The 19,599-nt window shown below is 35.0% G+C and overlaps 3 protein-coding genes across 4 annotated transcripts; 2 read left to right on the top strand and 1 right to left on the bottom strand.

Annotated features, from left to right (window-relative positions):
- Positions 1 to 1,124: 1,124 nt before the first annotated feature.
- On the bottom strand, positions 1,125 to 2,254 carry Bet5 (Blocked early in transport 5). Its single transcript, XM_053750029.1, has 2 exons — positions 2,022 to 2,254; positions 1,125 to 1,635 (listed from the first exon to the last, which is right to left on the bottom strand). Exons 1-2 carry the CDS (start codon positions 2,118 to 2,120, stop codon positions 1,297 to 1,299), a joined length of 438 nt encoding a protein of 145 aa, XP_053606004.1. The 5' UTR covers positions 2,121 to 2,254; the 3' UTR covers positions 1,125 to 1,296.
- Positions 2,255 to 2,329: 75 nt separating this feature from the next.
- On the top strand, positions 2,330 to 4,478 carry LOC128672714 (mitochondrial import inner membrane translocase subunit Tim17-B). The gene is made up of 4 exons (XM_053750028.1): positions 2,330 to 2,524; positions 2,606 to 2,769; positions 2,854 to 3,031; positions 3,364 to 4,478. The coding sequence occupies exons 2-4, from the start codon at positions 2,626 to 2,628 to the stop codon at positions 3,537 to 3,539; spliced, it is 498 nt and encodes a 165-aa protein (XP_053606003.1). The 5' UTR covers positions 2,330 to 2,524; positions 2,606 to 2,625; the 3' UTR covers positions 3,540 to 4,478.
- A 3,326-nt stretch (positions 4,479 to 7,804) lies between these two features.
- LOC128672545 (uncharacterized protein) lies at positions 7,805 to 19,035 on the top strand. Of its 2 annotated transcripts, none has more exons than XM_053749771.2 (9): positions 7,805 to 7,971; positions 12,212 to 12,262; positions 12,889 to 12,939; positions 14,373 to 14,600; positions 16,848 to 16,946; positions 17,343 to 17,474; positions 17,841 to 18,005; positions 18,511 to 18,648; positions 18,820 to 19,035. In XM_053749771.2, the coding sequence occupies exons 1-9, from the start codon at positions 7,969 to 7,971 to the stop codon at positions 18,925 to 18,927; spliced, it is 975 nt and encodes a 324-aa protein (XP_053605746.1). In that variant the 5' UTR covers positions 7,805 to 7,968; the 3' UTR covers positions 18,928 to 19,035. The 2 variants fall into 2 exon arrangements, with proteins under 2 accessions (XP_053605746.1, XP_053605745.1); XM_053749770.2 differs by lacking the exon at positions 7,805 to 7,971 and adding an exon at positions 8,056 to 8,255.
- Positions 19,036 to 19,599: the final 564 nt, after the last annotated feature.

Genomic DNA, 19,599 nt, shown 5'->3' with positions numbered 1-19,599 from the left:
AAAAAATGTCACTGTCAAAATATTATTTTTCGTTACTGGCAGAGAAATCGTTATATGTACAGCCTTCTTTGAGTTGTTGTGAAAAGTTGGGTAGGTACCTAGTGATTCACAGTAATGAGAACATTATATCAATATAATGTTGTTCTTTTTTTTGTATTTTCTCACGCAGATATAAGAACATTAAGTACCTAATTTTCTTATAATCTGTGTCTTCTCTCTACAAAAATATAAGCTAAAAAAGTTGAAAAATTATGCGGTAGTAGTGAGTGTGTGTTCGAAAGGTCCCAGGTTCGATACCTACTTACTTGTCCGTAACCGTAACTACAGTCATACGGTGCCCAAGAATTCTCCATTCTCGGAAACATTTCACCATATAAAAAGTCCACGTTTCGGTCAATAAATTCTAGATTTTGAGACAAAATTCTCATATTTCCGCCCCAAACGTCGGTTTCAACCCAGAAGACTTATAAAATAAAGTCGTCATATGCTTTTAGGTCGCTCGAATAAACATATGACACTATAATTAGCAATTAGCACACTCGATATCTTAGTCGTATTCCTCATGGCTAAAGGCCCTAGGCCCTAGTCATTACGTGTAAAGAAACACACACAACAACTTAGCACTATTAGTGGAGTAGTTTGCCACTGTCTTCTCAGTTTTACGTTTAAAAGTGCAGGTTTCCTCACGATGTTTTCCTTCACCGGAAGGAAGTGGTGGACGATGAAAACTACATGACTCAGATTAGTATACAAACTCATGTGGCACGAGTAGGATTCGAACCTGGGGCCTTTAGGTCCACAGACAGGCATCTCAACCATTATAGCACCACTGCTTCAGCACAATCAATATATTAAAAAAAAAAACAAATAACTGCAATAATTAATAAAAAGTTAACATCAATCAACATTAGTCAACAGTATTGTGTATTGTTCTTATATCTGTGGGTTGAAGTGAAAATAAATGTAATTTATTTAGGAATTTAAAGAAGAATTTTCTTTGCCACATTTTTTTAAAATATAAATTTAAGTTTCAAACTTACATAGGTAGGTATTTATTTTATAAACAAGCAGATAATAACAAATACTAGACCTATATTACTGCCCATGAGTGAATTATTATATACTGTGATTTACTATATACTGGCTCTTAGCAATACAATATGAATTATTTAAAGTAAAAGGACTTTTTACTTCACTTTAATTAATGAGAAAAATAAGTTACACCAAACTGCTAGAGCAGTCTAAGTCTAGTGTCAAGTGAAATTAAGGTGAGCTTTTTTTATTATTCTATTTTTATCAAGATGCCCGCACAGCATGCACAGGGGTCTGCTTAATGAATGCATCCAGTTTATTTTTAAACAATTCACTAGTGATGGGTTCCCCGATACCGCACAAAGGATTTCTCACAGCATATTTTACATAAACTTCAGCGTACACCTTTTTTAATAACTCTCTTACTCCTTGAGCTTGATTATCTGTGTTCATTATAAACTTCAGTCCAGATGGTGTTTCTAAACAATGCAGAGTGTATTTTGAAGTCTTGTAATGTAAGAATCCCTCTTTGGGATCTAGTGGTGATATTTTTCCGACAAAAGATTTTATTGAGTATAGCATCCCATACATCAGCTTCCCTTCCTGAAACATAAAATGGTATCAACATAATTATGAAGTGTAATTGTAATTCCTTGATTTTTATGTGCTATCCACTACAAAAATGAATTTAAATAAAGAATTAATACAATATAGGATGTTTATATGTCTGCATTTATAATCATCATGGCTTTGCAAATTCTCCTGATGGAGAGCCCTCCTAAACATCACCAACCTTGGCCAAGAAAACAAAGAAGATAAAGAATCCTAATTGTCTTTTAAACAGGCTTAAACTAATACATAGCTATGCGGTTTATACTAGCGAATACGATGGGAACACAGTCCAGACACAGTTTATGTGGCGCCTTTTCCCAGACCATATCCCACGTATTTTAGCTAACACGTAATTGTAGTCTTTAGCCATTACTGACCTCCTCCCTAGACATTCCTGATTGTTTCGTCCTGTTCCATTCCCCATAGTACAGAAGAGTCCCATAGCGATCAAATATATATAAATTGTGAATTGTCATATCTTGTATATGTGATTAACAGATTAACACATGTAAATTGAATAGGAAATATACGAAAATAAGATTTGGTTTTCGTAAAAAATATGGATTTCGTAAATATCACGTACGTAGGTAAATATTTACGATTTGACAAATGTCTTTATGACATTATATGGCAATATTTGTGCAAATTAATCGATTACAAATCGTGGAAAATGTGGTATCGAGTAGAGAAAAACTAAAAAAAGACACCATATTCGATAAAGAAAATAATTCATTTCATTCATTCATTTCATTCTAAAATGTTGGTGAAGTGAATCATGGTGTGGTGGAACAATTTCTCGCTAAAAACTATAAATAACATATGAGAAACACCTTTTCCCCAAATAGACAAACAATAGTATAACGTTTACAAATTACTTTAGGTATTTATTGATTATTTTTCTATATAATGACTTCTAACATTTTGAGGTTATCTCTTACCTAACATTTCAATGTTCTTGCAGGATAATAAAATCAATAAGACATGGATGAATACACTAGAGAACCTTGTCCATGGCGAATCCTGGACGACTCTGGCGGTGCTTTCATCATGGGAGCTATCGGAGGAGGAATATTTCACTCTATAAAGGGTTTCAGAAATGCCCCAATTGGATTCAATAGGAAAATGGTATGTCCAGTGAAGGTCTACTGAATACTTTGTCTCTGAATGGGATTTCTTTGAGCGTTGTTTATAAAATGTTGATATTTTCAGCTTGGAAGTTTAGCAGCTATAAAAGAACGTTCGCCAATAGTGGCGGGAAATTTTGCAGTCTGGGGCGGCATGTTCTCCACAATTGATTGCTCATTAGTGTACCTGAGGCAGAAAGAGGATCCTTGGAACTCTATAATGAGTGGGGCACTCACCGGCGGCATATTGGCAGCCAGAAATGGTAATTATGTGTTAATTATCATAAATCAGTAATTTGTTTGCCTGTTTTGCCTTTTATTTTGTTACTATGGACTTGAATTTAGTGAAACAATAGAACAATTCTTTGTTTCTTGCATTCACTGAATGATGCAATATATAATAATCAATATAGGTATCTATTTCTTGCAACACAATTATGGACAGTGAATTTATAAAGCTTATATGAAAAATTACTTATGTATGAAGTGTTGTTACATATTATTGTACCTATCTGCTGTATAAAATTTCTTTAGCAACAATCAACCTGTTCTTTTACATGATTTGTCAATTTTAATGATGCAATTAATATTATAGGTGTACCAGCGATGGCTGGGAGTGCTCTGGTCGGCGGCATCCTCCTAGCTCTAATTGAAGGCATCGGCATCATGTTCACAAGACTCACAGCGGAACAGTTCCACCCACAACAGCCCATATTCGAAGATCCCTCTGTATTAGGGCAGAATCAGGGGCAAAATGCGAATTTCCAGTAGTTTATTACAAATAAGGTTATTACTAGGCATATTGTACAGGATTCAATTACTTTTTAAAACTTTTTGTTACTACCAGGCACTACACATTGTATGGATAGAATTAAAACATTTTTCTAATGTAGGCGTAAAGTTGTCTTTATCAAAGTGTAAAGATCCATTAAGTCTTTCTTATTATCTTTGTGTGCCTGGTAAACTAATATTACTTATAATCTGTTAAAATCACCCACCTAATTCTTCTAATTTTATTGGACCAAGATAAGCAGATAATAGTGTACATGTTGTACTTATATTTTTATTTTACCATTCATTCATGAATGATTTACATGATAATGATCTTTATTTTAGTAGTTGACTAATCTCATCAATTAAAATTAATTGAATAAGAAAAAGGCTTAATGTAGTCTGATGTATTTGTATGGATTAAAATATGAGATTGTTCTCAAGGCTTAGTTTAAAAAAGTAATAGAATACTGTACAATATCCACTAAGTTGTTACAGAAATGTATCATTTTTCTCAACCAAATGAACCTTCATTTACAAAGTGAATTATTTGCATCTGTGATATTTACAGTCCCGTACTGATTGCTTATAATTTCACTCAAATTAGGTTTCTTGAAGGATACAGACATCGTGTTATATATTTTGTTTTGATTGGTAGCCAATGCAGGAGTAATTTTAATTTAATTAAAATATTTGATGGAATATTATCAAGTTTGCTTTCGACTTAATTATTTGTTTCCTTGTAGTCGAAAGTAATGTGCGATCTAGATGTAAAAGCTTTGGTATTTGAATAATCTGTAAAGTAAATGTTTGTTCCTGTCTTTAGATTGTCTTGTTACCTGAAGCTGTTCTTCCATCTGAGCGTTCACAACTAAGATAATATTTTGTCTTATATGTTCTTCAATAGAAGTTATTAGCCAATAAAGATTTTTATAAATACATATTTTTTTACTTCTCTCATCACCATTTACCATTAATCAATTAATCAATAGTTATTAACAATTTATGAGACTTGGTCTTGAAATAAAGATTTATTATTATTATATTAAATTTTACTAGACACTCTGCTAGAAGATAAAAGATAGTAATCAAAACCAAGTGAAACTGGGGTATGTATTAAAAATGAAAAGTTGAGTCAGTTTGCATAACTTATAACATTTATTAAATTGTAACAAAAACATTTCTTTGTAGGTACCTTACATAAACCTTCAGTCATACTTCTACTTGATTCCAGAATTTAGAAGTTGACAATTGTATGAATGGTCAATAATAGAGAACAATGTTTAGTAATCACCATCATAATAATAAATCCTTACATTAGGACACAGATGTGTTGGCAATATTCACTGCCAGCTAAAGTAAATAGGAACTAGCTAAGTTAAACTGGATGGTTAAGTAGGTAATATGTCTACTGAAAAAAGCTAACTATGTTAGTGATGGTCAGACTAATTGGTCCATTTAGTAATTTACACAAAATTGGGCTATTTTAGATGCCTAAAATAGCCCAATTTTGTGTAAATTACTAAGTTTGTAGTGGATACACATGTATGGAAACTGGGTCAACTATGTGAGCTTGGCATAATGAATTTAGTTGGTGGTGGTCTTATGGTATGGAAGTAACATTCTGATTTAAACAATTTTTGTATAAGATTAATGTCTACCTTACAAACCAGTGAAAATGCGCCGGTGAAACAAATGTTTATCTGTTGTGTCCCGATTCTGCGAAATTGATGGGCTAACAGATGTAGAGGTACAAGCAGCTATTTAAAAATACCAAACATAGAAATGAGAAGGAAATTTTTAAGAATGCTAAAATACTAACATAAGTATGACACATATTTCTTATTCTTCTTCATAATCAACTAGGTATCCTATAAATAATTATCCACTTCTCCAAGAAAATTGGGTGTTATAACAAAAAGTATGATTCAGTACAACATTTCTAGCATATGTAACTATAAATCATTTGAGGACATCAGTATACGATTGTGGTATGCTTATTCGTGTCAGACAAAATGACGCAAATGACCTCATAGATTAGTGTTTTCCTTTTTTTCACCTCTCGTGAATTATGATCACTATACTATGCTGTTAGGTTTGTTAGGCACAGATTCTTCGCCCATTTTCCTGATTTCTTTGATGACATGAGCCAGGACTTCAGGGTTGACTCCTAATTCACACAGACGGATGCAGATCGACAGGCTTTCGGCATCAAGACCTGTGCACAGAAGTTGCGAGATCTGGTACATCATTTGAAAATCTTCCCTTGCTTGTCCCACTTGAGCACTCTTTTCAGATGTCATGATCTTAGCTTATTTTGCAGTATGACTTTTAGTTTAGATTTTATTCGGAGTTGTTTGGGATTATGTTATGGAAAAAATCTTGTTGATTTGATGTTTTGAACAGAAATTTCAAATTTTGACATAAAATAAAAGGCACTTACTTGACAGTGACAACATCAGATATTTTACTTGTAATTTTTCATGACCATGAACATCACTCATATCATGCGGCCATATTATAAATAGAAAAATACATTTCTTTAGGCGTTTCTTTGTTTTCCACGCCCCAATCGGTGCGCGAATCCGACTTGCACATTACTGTTTTTTTCCCAAAAATACCTAAGTCGCAAACAGTTTCAGATGTAAACACGTTTATTGCCAATAAATATTTTACATTATCATGTTCGAAACAATTCGAATGAAAGTGCAAAAATCTAAAACATAGGTAACAAGATACCTGCGATACTTTACTGTATCGATCTTGATCTGTTATGATCGAAATGTCCCAGGTTCGAATTCTACTCTTGCCACATTAGTTTGTATTAGTATACAATAAGTATCTCTGATTGGTATCAGACGTAACTAGTGTTATAGTTTTCATAGAGCACTACTTGGATTTGGAGGAGAAAAATATTATGAGCTAACCTGCTTACTCAGTTCTTCCTAGTGACTGCCCTGTAGCATTTGCTACTTCTGCTGTTAGATGGCGGTAGTAGTCTTAAAAATCATGTCGGATGGCTTTAGACGACCTGAATAAAATTAGACATCGATGAATAGTAACGGATAACGTATTGAGTCCACATGATGGGTCGTCATGTATGTTTATCCTTCTTATCTATGTAAATTATAGTGTTTTTTAATCTTTCGCGTTTTAAGTACATCTCATGGAATTAGTAGGTATTCCGGGATATGTATCACCTACTAATTCCATGGTACATACATCTATTATTGAGAAAATATTGTTGGGAAGCATTCACTGAGACAACTTCACAACGTAAATATTCAGCTGCGACCACGGCGACTGCAAGGTCGTTGAAACCTGAGCTACATTAAAAAAAAAACGGTTCGTACCTACTAAGTCTCGTCAATATATTTAATATATTATTTACCTACCAACATAGCTAATTGGTCGCTAATAGGTTGATATGAAGGTATTTATATGAGTTATTTATTACCTACTGTAAATAAAAAGCTTACCTTAAAAACTAAATTCCAAAGACTTAAGAACACGAGAGCAAAGTCGCGGGCAACACTAAGCAGTTCGTTATAAATCCAATTCCCGCCGCTGTTTGTGTTTGTTCGGGCTGATCTCGGAAACTAGGGATTTTCGATTTACATAACGGCAAACATTAGGTATAGGGAAACAAATGTATATATTTGGCTAGGTACTTACTAGTTATGTATGACGGTATTAAATAGGTACTTAGTACCTACTTACCACAGAATGTACTCACACATTTGAAAGAGACGATCACAGAATATTCAGATAGATACATATCACATCTATGCATTAAATTGTTTCTTTTCGATCTTCTGATTTTTTAATTATAGAATTATCTATAGTAAGTACTGTTATTATAAAGAGGTAAACGTTTGTGAGTTTGTATGTTTGAGGCGGGTAATCTCCGAAACCCACGGGAGCGAATCACCGGGCAACATCTAGTCACTTATAAAGATGTGATACTCTCACAGGGTAAACGTGGCCAAGAGTGTCGAAACACGAAGGACATGTTAAGCTATACTAATAATGAGCTTATGAAATAACAGAATCTCATCCCCCAAATAAGCTCAATAACATAGTTTTTCTAAAAATATGTTTTTATGTTTGTTTACACTGCCTCATATTTACGAAGCTACTGTGTCCATGGGCTACATACTGCTTTGATTATAAAATTTAGGACCACCATTCAACACGATTTCTTTTTTAATGGCAAAATTGAAAATAATAAAGTAAATTAAAAATCGTGAAAGTACGGATCCCATGCGCACGAGTCGTCTATTTTTAATGCGCGTGTGCACTCCCGAAATAGATCTCAAAGTCTGAAACATCGCTCAGTCTCTCGCGAACAGTGAATAACAATCGAAACGTGTTAAAAAGTTACCAATACATTCGATTTTTAAACAGTTTTTCACCAAAAAGTTTCATTATGGTGAGTTTTTTAAATTCTATTTAGGTAGGTATTATTAATAACTTTGCCTATTTTAAAAATTTAGTAATGCGTCTATAAAAATAATTCGAAATGTCATTGTCGGTTCCACCAAAATTTTATGTGCATTTTTGTTGATTTTTTATAACATTATGGAGAGTTATGGCAATAGGAATCGAAATGTGGAGCTTTCTAAAGTGGATTGCTATGAAAAGTATGTTATGAAGTCAATTTTGAAACGAACGAGAAATCACAATGAGAAGCCGTGGGGAAGGCCTATTTACACTGTTAGTTTTTTTAAAGTATTGGACATTACATATTATATACAATTTCCTACCCGGTCAACAAATTTTATCAATATTTGCTCAGTTTTTGAGACATGATTTAGTAATTTATTCTTTGGTATATGCGTAAGTAAATGTTGGGCTATACGTAGGCCAGGCTCTAGGCGGATGTTTTATACTTACCAATTTAATATTAAAGTATAATTAATTGATTAAATAGAGAAGTTTGACGACCTCGGTGGCGCAGTTGTAAAGTGCTGGTTGTGTCCCGGGTTCGATCCCGGTCGGGTCATGATGGAAAATGATCTTTTTCTGATTGGCCCGGGTCTTGGAAGTTTATGTATATATGTATTTGGTAAAAAATATAGTATCGTTGAGTTAGTATCCCATAACACAAGTCTAGAACTTACTTTGGGGCTAGGCTCAATCTGTGTGATTTGTCCTAATATATATATAAAAGTAAGTATACATATTATATATTCCTAATATATTTATTTATTTACCTCGAAGTAATATTAAAATAAAAAATAAGCAATTTCCAAAAACAGTGGCAATAGGGAGGTATTTAAAGTTAAATGTGTGACTACATATCTTTTCAGACATTTTGACCACGTGAGGTAGGTACCTATTGTCTCGTATTACTCGGCTGTTACTTAGAGTTAAGATGTGTGGAATGGACTGTGCAAATTCGATTTTATGTTTATAAATGCACAATCAAAAAACTACGAATCACGGAAAATTAATAGAACAAAAGTTTGTTTTGATGTACAAAAGTAGTCACACACTCACATGTTAAAATCAGGACTGAATTCAGTCGTGTCATGGGCCCCAAATGGGTTTCTATAAAAGAAGGAAGGCTGCAGTGGAACCGCTGGAGATTGGTAAATTTGGTTACTTACTGATAGAAATTACGTACAGATGCTGACAGCTGTAATATCTAGAAGAACAATATTTGTATTTCTGTTTCACAAACTGGAATATCATATGATCCATAATTCAGGAAATTTTGAAAAATATTTATATATACTTGACATAATAGATACGATTTACTTGACGACCTTGGTGGCGCAGTGGTAAAGTGCTTGCCTCTGAACCGAGAGGTCCTGGGTTCGATCCCCGATCGGGTCATGATGGAAAATTATCTTTTTCTGATTGGCCCGGGTCTTGGATGTTTATCTATATATGTATATGTTATAAAATTTAGTATCGTTAACACAAGTTTCGAATTTAATTTGAAGCTAACTCAATCTGTGTGATTTGTCCGTATGTATTTATTTAAAGTTAGTTTCTGCATGATATTGTTTTAAATAATACATTATTTATATTATATATAATGACACAAACCTATTTGATAAATTTTATATGCCTTATATACGTATACCACCTGCTGTACCTATGTTCACGAAATAACTGAATTTGAATTTGAAAAAAATGAAATGCATAAAAAACATGAAGAACGTTGATGTTTTGCACTTGCATAAATAGTGATTAGTTAATGACGATGAAATTTTCTTTGAAAAATTAAATAACTACCTATCCCGTATAGCGGGACCTATATACATTTGACTATACACGCAAAATACGGCCCTGTACAAGACAATTACCTATTCAAATCCAAGATTAACTTTGACCAGTAACATTATTGTCGCGGCACGCTTCGCAAATTAGTGTGTGTGTGTGTGTGTGTGTGTGTGTGTGTGTGTGTTTGTTTGTTGGGAAAATTGGTAAACTTTCTGTTGGTTTTGCGCAGAAACTGAAATGTCGACGTGAGTCATGTTCGATTCGTGTGTTGTTGCCAAATTGTTTTCGGTTGTGAAAGGGAATAATATAAATTAACGTTTTTGACAACATCGGGAAACAAAGGATACGAGTAGATCGTGTATTTTCGAGGTATTCTTTGTTTATATTATTATTTATTTAATACCAGATGAAATTGGGTTTTATTACAGTTTTAACACCCGTATAAAACTGCATCACTTTTTATAAATGCCAAATTTATATCAGCTGCTTTGATGTTTAAAACGTAGGTATGTGTCTAAATATAAAAGGACACAGATAAAGATAACAACTTATCTAGTAATTCTGTAATATTTCCAAATTACTTACATTCACTTTTTAGGCGCCTTACACTATCTATATAAATAGATATATAGATAGGTTGGCAATATTACTATCGTAACTCACGTTACGATAGTAATATTCCGCAATTTCTTCATACATAATTTGAAGGTCTCACATGTAAACCTTGACTATTTATTTTTACTTAGATATTACACATTTGTTCCCTTCTAGAATAAAATTAATACTTCGCCCAAATTAACACTGCAGAAAGCATGAATAGATTGTGAAAACCAAGGAAGCAAGAGTTATTGGACATTGAAAATGATCTTTTTGTGATTGGCCCGGGTCTTGGATGTTTATCTATATATGTATTTGTTATAAAATATAGTATCGTTGAGTTAGTATCCCATAACACAAGATTCGAACCAACTTTGGGGCTAGCTCAATCTGTGTGATTTGTCCTAATATATTTATTTATTTATTATTATTGACCTAATAATGTATTTCGCGCGGCGAAGAGATGAACGTAGATGTATTTCCAATCCTTCGCGCCCAATAAGGCGTAAAACAAAACGTGTCTGTATGGAACGTGGCACATTGCAGAATTGACAGCGATACACGTAGCCTTAGGACGTGCGTGCCATTGGTCTGACTGATAAGGATGTCGAAGCTCATACAAAATGGACGAGAAACAGTAGAAAACCGAATCCTGGGCTCCGATGCTCAATGGCTGAGGAAGGAACCAGAAAATTTTCAGATGACAATCAAAGACACGTAGACTTAGGAACTCCGTTGGTGGGTTTCCCCGGGTTTGTCCTAGTTTCGAGGCCTATGGGCGGCAACAATGACATCACCTAGACGGGTTTTTAAAATTCTAATTACTTATATAGTGTCTAGAGAAAATCCCGGACGTTTAAAGATTGTATTTTCATTTTGTTTTTACCGCTGTTAAAAGTTGTGTTAGCGAAAAAAACGTTCATTCTTCGTTAGCCCTACTTGAAAAGACAATATATGTGAGATGGTGTACGTCTGTCTCGTCAGATCTCATGAATTAGCACTAGTATGAGTCGTGCGTGATGCTGGTACCTATATAATTTTCTTTGCTACAAAACTTAGTTTACATCAAGGCCGAAGTTTAAATTGACGATTAAATGTTCCCGTTGGAAATTTATGCTGGCGAAGCCGCGGACGAAAACAAGTTGGCTATAAATATCTAAGTACATAAATCCAATGCCCTTCTAACGTTCGAAATTAATTACCAAAGAAGAAATAAGGAAAATTGGGCAAATTGAAAACTTTTTCATGTTGGTACAGGTAACAGATAGGTATTTGTTTTTTAAATTAAATAAATGGTTATATCTCACATTGGTAATAATCCTATCTCTTAGCGTAGCGGTGGCGGTGTAACGGTTATGAGGTCCGTCTATGAACCGAAAGGTCCCATACTCGTGCGACATGAGGCACCACTTGCCGGTGAAGTAAAACATCGTGAACACTCTGGTTGTTTGTGTTTCATTCCATGTAATGACTACGACCCTTAGCCACGAGGAATAAGACTACGAAGACATCGTGCATCATAGAATTTTTATTTTGTTATTTAGATCTTGTGGTAGGGATAAACTTAACCAAGTTAAATTTTCCCCTCATCTTCGTTTTTCCAGTCGCATTCGGGGTCTCAGCCGCAAGGCTCGGGGTCCGTAACCCTTCAAATTTTGAAGAATCGGGTGTGATTTCACTTGGAAAATGTTATTGCTGCCCATCAGCTGTTAAGGCTATGAGTCTCTTAGGCACCTCGTACGACAATATACGTGAGAACGTAGATTTTTATCCAAAAAAATGAGAACCCGCTAAAACCGTGGTGGCATGTATTATTTAAAAATATGTTTATTGTTTTCTAGGCGGACGCGGCGCCCCCCACAACTGTAGAGGCACCTCAAGAATCTAATACGGTAAGTTTGGACTTATTTCTGATGAGGAAGGTGTAATTGGTTTGTCGGCAAGGTTTAACTTATAGATGACAGCTGGATATGTATGAAACAAGCAGTGATTAGGATCCTATAGGTATCTACTTTTTGGCGTGATTGTGCCGCCGCATACGATCGCCTCATTTGTAAATAATAAAACACCTTTTTTATTAATGGCCTAATTAATTACTAAAGGCCTAATGGTCATCATGCCAGACTGTTACACTGGAGCGCAGGTACGAGCCCCGGTCACGTCAAAATGGAAATCAGATTGACCAGGGTCTGGGATGTTTGTTATAAAATATAGTATCGTTGAGTTATAATCCCATAACACAAGTCTCGAACTTCCTTTGGGGCTAGCTCAATATGTGCGATCTGTCCTAATATTTTAAAAAATCTATTATCTATATATTATACATGTAATAAATACTAAAGTCTCGAACTTTTTTTTCATAACCGGCAGTGACCAACAGCGTTTGTAATTACTTAGGAAAAGGCTACTGTTCCTCTTTTTGGAAACAAATAATATAAATGTTGATATAAAGCTAAGCTATACGAATATAATAATGCAACAACGTAACGGCTAAAAGTACTATTGTGTTTTATTCCAGGCGGATACCGCGTGTCCCGCCTCGCTGCCAATTCCGCAGGAGCCAAAGCCGGTAAGCCTGGTTTATTCCAGTTCAGTCCGGTTTAAATCAGTTCAGTCCAGTCGTCGGACAAATTCGTTGAAGCCTCGCTTGCTGTATTTAATTCAGTTTACATAATTTTGCTTTTGTAGCTTCTTTTAAAACGAAAAGGATTTCTTTATCTCATAGTTGACCAATATGGTAATTGGCAGAATGACTGGATATTTCTGTTGTCCCCATTGGAGGATAAAATAACATTTCCCATTCGCTCCTACGTGAGCAAAGGCATGGGGACAAGAGGAATAAGCCAGAAAATGTAATTAAACTTTTTTCCAAGATTGAAACATTTTTTTTAATTAACCAGGATATCGAATAGAATAGCTTGGGGGAGACCTTTGCCCAGGATAAAAAACAGGATATATCGATTTAAAATGGTGAAGGTATTTTCTGAATAATGGCGTCAACCGCAATTTGTAGTTATACCTAAGTTTTTGTCAAATTATCAAGAAAATCTTTTTTGTATTTATTTCTGCATCAGTAGAAAAGTCAACTAAAACTACTCAACTCCGTTGTCTAAATATTTGACGGTCACAAACTGGCAAACAATTAGAAAAAATACAATCATTGAACTCCCGTTGGAAATCAAGTGAACGCTTTGACCTAAAACTCGTGTAAGTACAGCCAGAAACAAAATAAATCCACAAGATTTTGTCATTGAGTTAATTGGTTACAATTTTAGATGTATAAAAATAAAAAAGAAACTTATTTTTCAACGACTTCCAATAAAATAAATAATAAAAAACGAAACGAAAAATGACTATGAAATAAAAAAGATATATTTTGTCCTCTTCTATTTACCTTTTATCATTATTATAAAAAGATAATTAGGTGGCCGGTTATAAAATCACAGCCAAATCTTTAAAAAAATAAGGTTATGTTTTTACGGTATCGATGAAAAGACATGCGGAATGAGAGAGATGAATATAACAAGATATAGAATCTAACTTTGTATTTTTTTGTATATGTATATTGCTGTAATAGTTTACTGTAAGGAGGCCCATACCACAGGGAAACCAGAATGGGTGTTAGAGCAACGTTTTTTTGTATAACACATACTGAATAAACGATATTTGTATTTGAAAAATATATACGTATTATAAATATTTTCAAATTCATCTGCGGACTGTACAAACGAATGAGCCAATCGGAAAAACACACAGCCTCCGTGTCCGCTTTCCCACGATACGTTGTGCGCTGGAGGGCAATCAAATGTTTCCCACTTAGCGACCCTTTCTAGATTAGCTCTTTCCAACTTCACCCACGTTTAAACGAGTATTTTTCCAAAATGAAAAAAAAAAAAACGTTTTAGCTAGGCTGACCACGAAATATTTAGAGCTATTAAGATTTTGAGAAGGCTTCTTCACTCCCATGAAAATTACAATCTCTATGAATGTTCTTAAACACAGATCGAGCCAGCAGTTCAGCAAAACGCCATAGCTCCAGAAACATCACTAGAGCCGGACAATAAAGAAGTGCCACCTCCAGAACTGATACCAGAATCACAATCAGCGATAGCAGAGCAGGCGCAGCAGCCGGAACCAGCGAAGACGGAACCGAAACCTGAACCTGAAGCTAATCCCTTAGAACCAGCCGCTGGAGATAATGCTGTACAAAACAGCTCTAAGCAGGACATTGTAAGTTTTATTTTAGACAATATCACTCTCCAGCTCTCCAACTATTCTCACAACCAGTAGCGTTTCAACAGTAGCTTGTCATTTAGTCTGTTTTTAAAGTGCTATTTCTAAAATACTGGGAATGATGCAGAAGAAGTCTAATCTGTACTAATTGTTGAGTATTCAGATTGCCTACCGGGGTCTGATTAATTTATTATATATATAAGGTATAGTCCTGACCAAAGGGCTGACTTGATGTCGTTCCAGGATGATATGCGTGCCAATGGTCTGACAACTAAGGATGCCAAAGACTGCGTGAAATGTAGGAGACAAAGTAGGAAAGCGGATCCTAGGCGTCAACGCTTTATGGCTAAGGAAAAAAACCGGGAAAAAGATGACAAATGAGATGAGAATAAATAGGCTTGGGCCGTATTCAACTCGATGTAAAAAAACTGAAAAGGCAATCACGTAGAGAGTCCTGAATGTTGACAGATCCTAGAATATAAATCGCTCCTTGGGCGCTATTCGGAATCCCACGTGCAAGGATTTCCGAAAAATGTTTTTCGCTCTAACGCAAATAAAAAGTGTTAACTAGGTATATACTTGTAAGAATGGTCTGTGAATGCTTATGTATATCAGATTACAGTCAGTGATTTGCGCCCAATTAATTCCCAAAATGGCCGGCGTTAAAAATTCTTAGCCACCTCATCCATATTCACCTCATTATAACTATAACTACTTATGTATATGGACAATGTTTATTTTAGCAATTTAAGCACCGTTTAAAGTAGCAATACTTTAAAATATTACAGTAAAAACTAAATAACGTAAACGAAATAAAATAACGATAGAAATTAGAAACCCTATTAGCGTAAAGGCCAATGATATCGGCTTTATCGATAAGTTAGTTGACAATGTTATTCGATATCCTATCGGATTGCGTTCGTAATGCCATCATTAAGGTGTATTCTCACAAACCTCTAAGTAATAAGGCTATGGTTATACAGGTTATGCTTATCTGATCATGTTGTCCGTGGCCTCTTTTGATTGTTCACACACGTTGATGTGAGCATCTGTGAACAGTCCTCTTATATTTTTAACGCGATAAAATAATATTGATTTTTAAGAAAATACACTCATTTCGATTTTGTAACAACAAACTTAACAAAAGAAAGTAGTTTTAAAACAACATGAATTTTTACTTTGCACATCCGAAAAATAGTTGGTAAAGGGCTTCGATGGTATTATTAAAAGGGGATGGCACATTAAAAGGGGAGAAGAATAATGTTATAAAGAGGGTACAGGATTTAAAAGTAGTGGAAGTTTGAAGAAGTGGTGGATGGAATGAATTCCGCAGGATTTAGCGAATAAATCTAACAGATCGGTTAATATCAAACATGAAGAATGCATACTAGAAACCGCACACAAAATGAGATGAGGGTATGTGGATGATGTTATACTGAAAGCAAAAATGACGTTATTATTTAGATTCCTGACAGAGTGTAAGACGTGCCTTCAAGACCCGTCGTCACTCCCCGAATCAGCTTAATGATCGGTGACGAATTTCATTTCACAGCCCTCCAGGGATCGCGCCTAAGGTCTTTCTGCCGTAATCTGTGACGCCATTCGGATTTATGAGTCCCGTTAGCGCGGCAAAATATACGTGTATTTTTGGGAAAAATATGCCGACATACTTTTGTTTTATGTTATTAATTTTGGCTGCTGTGAATGTAGGTATAGCATTTTGTAACTTAATGCACGTAGTTTAACGCTGGCTTCACACTATCAGCGTACTTTGTATGTGTGTGAGATTTTTTTTGTTTCAAATGACCTGTTTGTGCAATATTTACTGATTTTACGTAACTGATTTATTTTTATAAGACACTATCCTAGTCAACTTCTTATAATTTTGTAGTCATATTTTCCGATAAAGTATATTTTTAATATATTATTAATATATTATTAATATATTATTAATATATTTTATAATATATTATATATTAGTGTTTTTAATATACTTTATATTAATAATATATAAAGTAGAATAGAGAAGACACGCAACAAACTACCTATCATCATTAAACATTAAACTTTTTCATTTAATTACACTTCAGTTTTGAAAGGTATTCAACGAGCAGACAGTATTCTCATTACCTAAATATTTTAACACAACTTGCGAAATACTCGTTTGTGCTACTGACGTAGCACAACGTGAACAGATCACGTGAACATATTTCGGGGAAATTGATTTAGTATTTATACTTTTAGGACTGGAAACTAAGAGAAACGGAGCTTCTGAAGAAAATTGTAGAACTGGAGAAAGTGAAAAGCCAAAGCAGCGAACATGGCCTCAAGTTGGAATTAAAGGTTTTTTAATTTTAAAGATAAATCTATGTATTCTTCCTTATATATCACAAAAAGTCGTGTCTGTCTGTCTGTGATAATTTCAAAAACTACCGGACGGTTTTTGATGCGGTTTTCACGTGATTCCCGAGGATCTTTAGGTGTATTATTTATTATGGCCGAGTGATGCCACGGGGATCAGAATACCATGTGAATTAGTTTACGTCCTCTCGTGAATGTGACTGTAAATTTTTATGAAAAAGTATTCGATTAACATTAGAAGTAAATATTCAAATGACGACTGGCTAATTATTGGTGCGGACACGCCAGAGAATGTCCGCACCAAATAAGTAAATATTTCCTATAGTTGATCGAAGGAAAAAAAACAATGAATGTCTAAATAAATTTAATCTTCTGCAGGTTCGCGAAGAAGAAATAGATCTTCTGAAAGCTCGGGTCAAGAATCTGGAGACGGAGCTGCAGGCGGCGCTGTCCAAGCCCGGCGGCAAGAACCACGAGATGATTGAGAACATCAAGCAGCAACACGAAGAAGTCTGTACATTGTTGAAAAAAAGGGTTCTATTTAGCTCTTAGTGTCTTTAGTTATGGATTTATTTAAAGTTACCATTACTAACTTATTTACAGTTACTGGAGATATCTTTAATTAATGGTTATTACTCAGATCAGTGCAAGAAAGATATCTACAATAACTCGTCTAAACTGATAAGTTGAGAACTCATCTGAAAGAATCTCATAAATGCAATTCAATGGCAGGAAGAGTTATCAACATTAATCTGATAACAAAGTTAAAGCTGATGATAGGAAATCGCTCATATAAACTTATGCAATATCATGTTTCAGAACATCGTTATCGAATCCAATTAAAAATCACTTTACAAAAAATATAATTTCTCTCAGCTCCTCAGTAAAGCTCGCGGGATGATCTTCGACAAAACAAAGATGGTGAAAAACCAAGAGCTCCAGATTGAGGCGCTGACGACGCAAGTGCAATCGTTGAAGGATATCAACCTCATCACGAAAGATCTGCTTGAAATCAGGAACTCTGAAGTCAAAGCCATGGAGGTGAGGCAAAAGATTTTATTGTACATGTTTTAGCTCCTCAGGCAGGTATGTGGGATGATCTTCGACAAATCAAAGGTGGTGAAGAACCAGGATGGTAAACGCACATTTCGTCACGAAAGAATTTCTCGAAATCAGGAATGCTTTATGTATAAGCTATATAGTTCTATGTAGTTGAGGGAAATTATTTTAAAATGCATATTTCAGCTCATGAGCAAGGTGTGTGGAATGGTCATCGATAAAGCGAAAGTCACCAATCTCATTGTAGGGTCAGAATTAGATTTTTTGTAAAAGTGACTTTTCTTATAATTGATCTATTCTCGCCCAGTGCTATTCAATGTTTATATATAAGTACCTCAAGGAGGTTTTTGAATTCCACAGAGATTAGTAGATCTTATAAATTCTAAATAAACGCTGAATCTGTTATGGGATTCCCTATCAAGTTTCAATCATCCTTTCTTCAGTCGCATCCATTATCTTGTATCGTTATGTCTTCTCTCAATGTCAGGAGCGTCTCCAAGCAATGGAGGCTCGCTTCAAAGCCGAGAAGGAGCGCTACGGGCTGGTGCTGCAGCGAGCGCAGACCAGCACCAACATCAATGATGATTTGCGCAAGGAGTACGAAACACAGCTCGGAATATTCAAGGCAAGATTTATACTCAACATTTCGGCATTAAAACTGACAGGTCTTTCACAGCATGATTGTGACCTGTGCATTGTGGCTGTGTGGGTGGTTTGTTTATCAAAGATGCGTTGCGTTACGTTGAGCTTTCCTCCGCAACACTCTATATTTTATAAATATTACTTCTCTTTATAGGAACTGAGAGGGAAATACGAGCAAAGGGTACAAGCGTTGGTGGCGGAAAATGCAAAGTTGAAGGAGCTCAACGTCCAGCTGAAAGCCATGTCAGGGCCTTCGGGGTAACCGGCTGCGACCGGGTGTGTGCTAAGACTGTTCTCATCAATGGTTACGCTTTTATACTAAGACTTTTGTAGCGTATTTAATAAAGTTTTTACTATTATAATATTGAAATTTCTCTTTCTTTTCTGAGCATTTTTCAGGTTGCTTCCACAACTTTTAAGCGTTGGAGCCCAAGATCTACTTTTTCTTCTCCACCTCTCATGGTCTTTAGACCATTGACACACATGTCACCCTTCACGACATGAAGCCTTCTTGGGTTAGCCCTTTCTGCTAGGGCCAAGCGGGCACGGCATGGCCAGATATACGAGTATGATGTTAATTATCGAAATCGTTTCATATTTTTTTACAACTAATTTAAAGAAGTTCGTCTTGAAGGAGCGACAGAAAGGCCATTTACCAACACTAGGACATTAAAAAGATATTATAAGCAGTTGCAAATCTATGAGCTGATTACTATTATTTTTCGATACTCGTATATAGTAAAACAAATCCTGTATTTTTCATTATTTGCATATATTCATTGGTTCCCAGCCCACCATTCTGTCGTATAACGTTGCTATTTCACAGCACTCTGTTATTTATAGCGCATATGATAGGGTTACTTCTAGACCAAATGTTTTTATGTGTAACTACCGACGCAGTGTTATTATTAACACTTTTGTCGTAGTTTATTCA

The sequence above is a fragment of the Plodia interpunctella genome, chromosome 9 (assembly GCF_027563975.2).
Source record: "Plodia interpunctella isolate USDA-ARS_2022_Savannah chromosome 9, ilPloInte3.2, whole genome shotgun sequence".
Lineage (NCBI taxonomy): Eukaryota > Metazoa > Arthropoda > Insecta > Lepidoptera > Pyralidae > Plodia > Plodia interpunctella.
This window is presented reverse-complemented; position numbering and strand designations above follow the sequence as displayed.

Bases quoted from the DNA above. Each gene is read 5' to 3' on its own strand.
- LOC128672545 (XM_053749770.2), top strand. From the start codon at position 8,121: ATGGAGAGTTATGGCAATAGGAATCGAAATGTGGAGCTTTCTAAAGTG. The intron at 12,940-14,372 runs GTAAGCCTGGTT...TCTTAAACACAG, and splicing joins TTCCGCAGGAGCCAAAGCCG to ATCGAGCCAGCAGTTCAGCA. The intron at 18,649-18,819 runs GCAAGATTTATA...TTCTCTTTATAG, and splicing joins CACAGCTCGGAATATTCAAG to GAACTGAGAGGGAAATACGA.
- Bet5 (XM_053750029.1), bottom strand. From the start codon at position 2,120: ATGACAATTCACAATTTATATATATTTGATCGCTATGGGACTCTTCTG. The intron at 1,636-2,021 runs GTCAGTAATGGC...TTTATGTTTCAG, and splicing joins CAGGAATGTCTAGGGAGGAG to GAAGGGAAGCTGATGTATGG.
- LOC128672714 (XM_053750028.1), top strand. From the start codon at position 2,626: ATGGATGAATACACTAGAGAACCTTGTCCATGGCGAATCCTGGACGAC. The intron at 2,770-2,853 runs GTATGTCCAGTG...TGATATTTTCAG, and splicing joins TTGGATTCAATAGGAAAATG to CTTGGAAGTTTAGCAGCTAT. The intron at 3,032-3,363 runs GTAATTATGTGT...TTAATATTATAG, and splicing joins CATATTGGCAGCCAGAAATG to GTGTACCAGCGATGGCTGGG.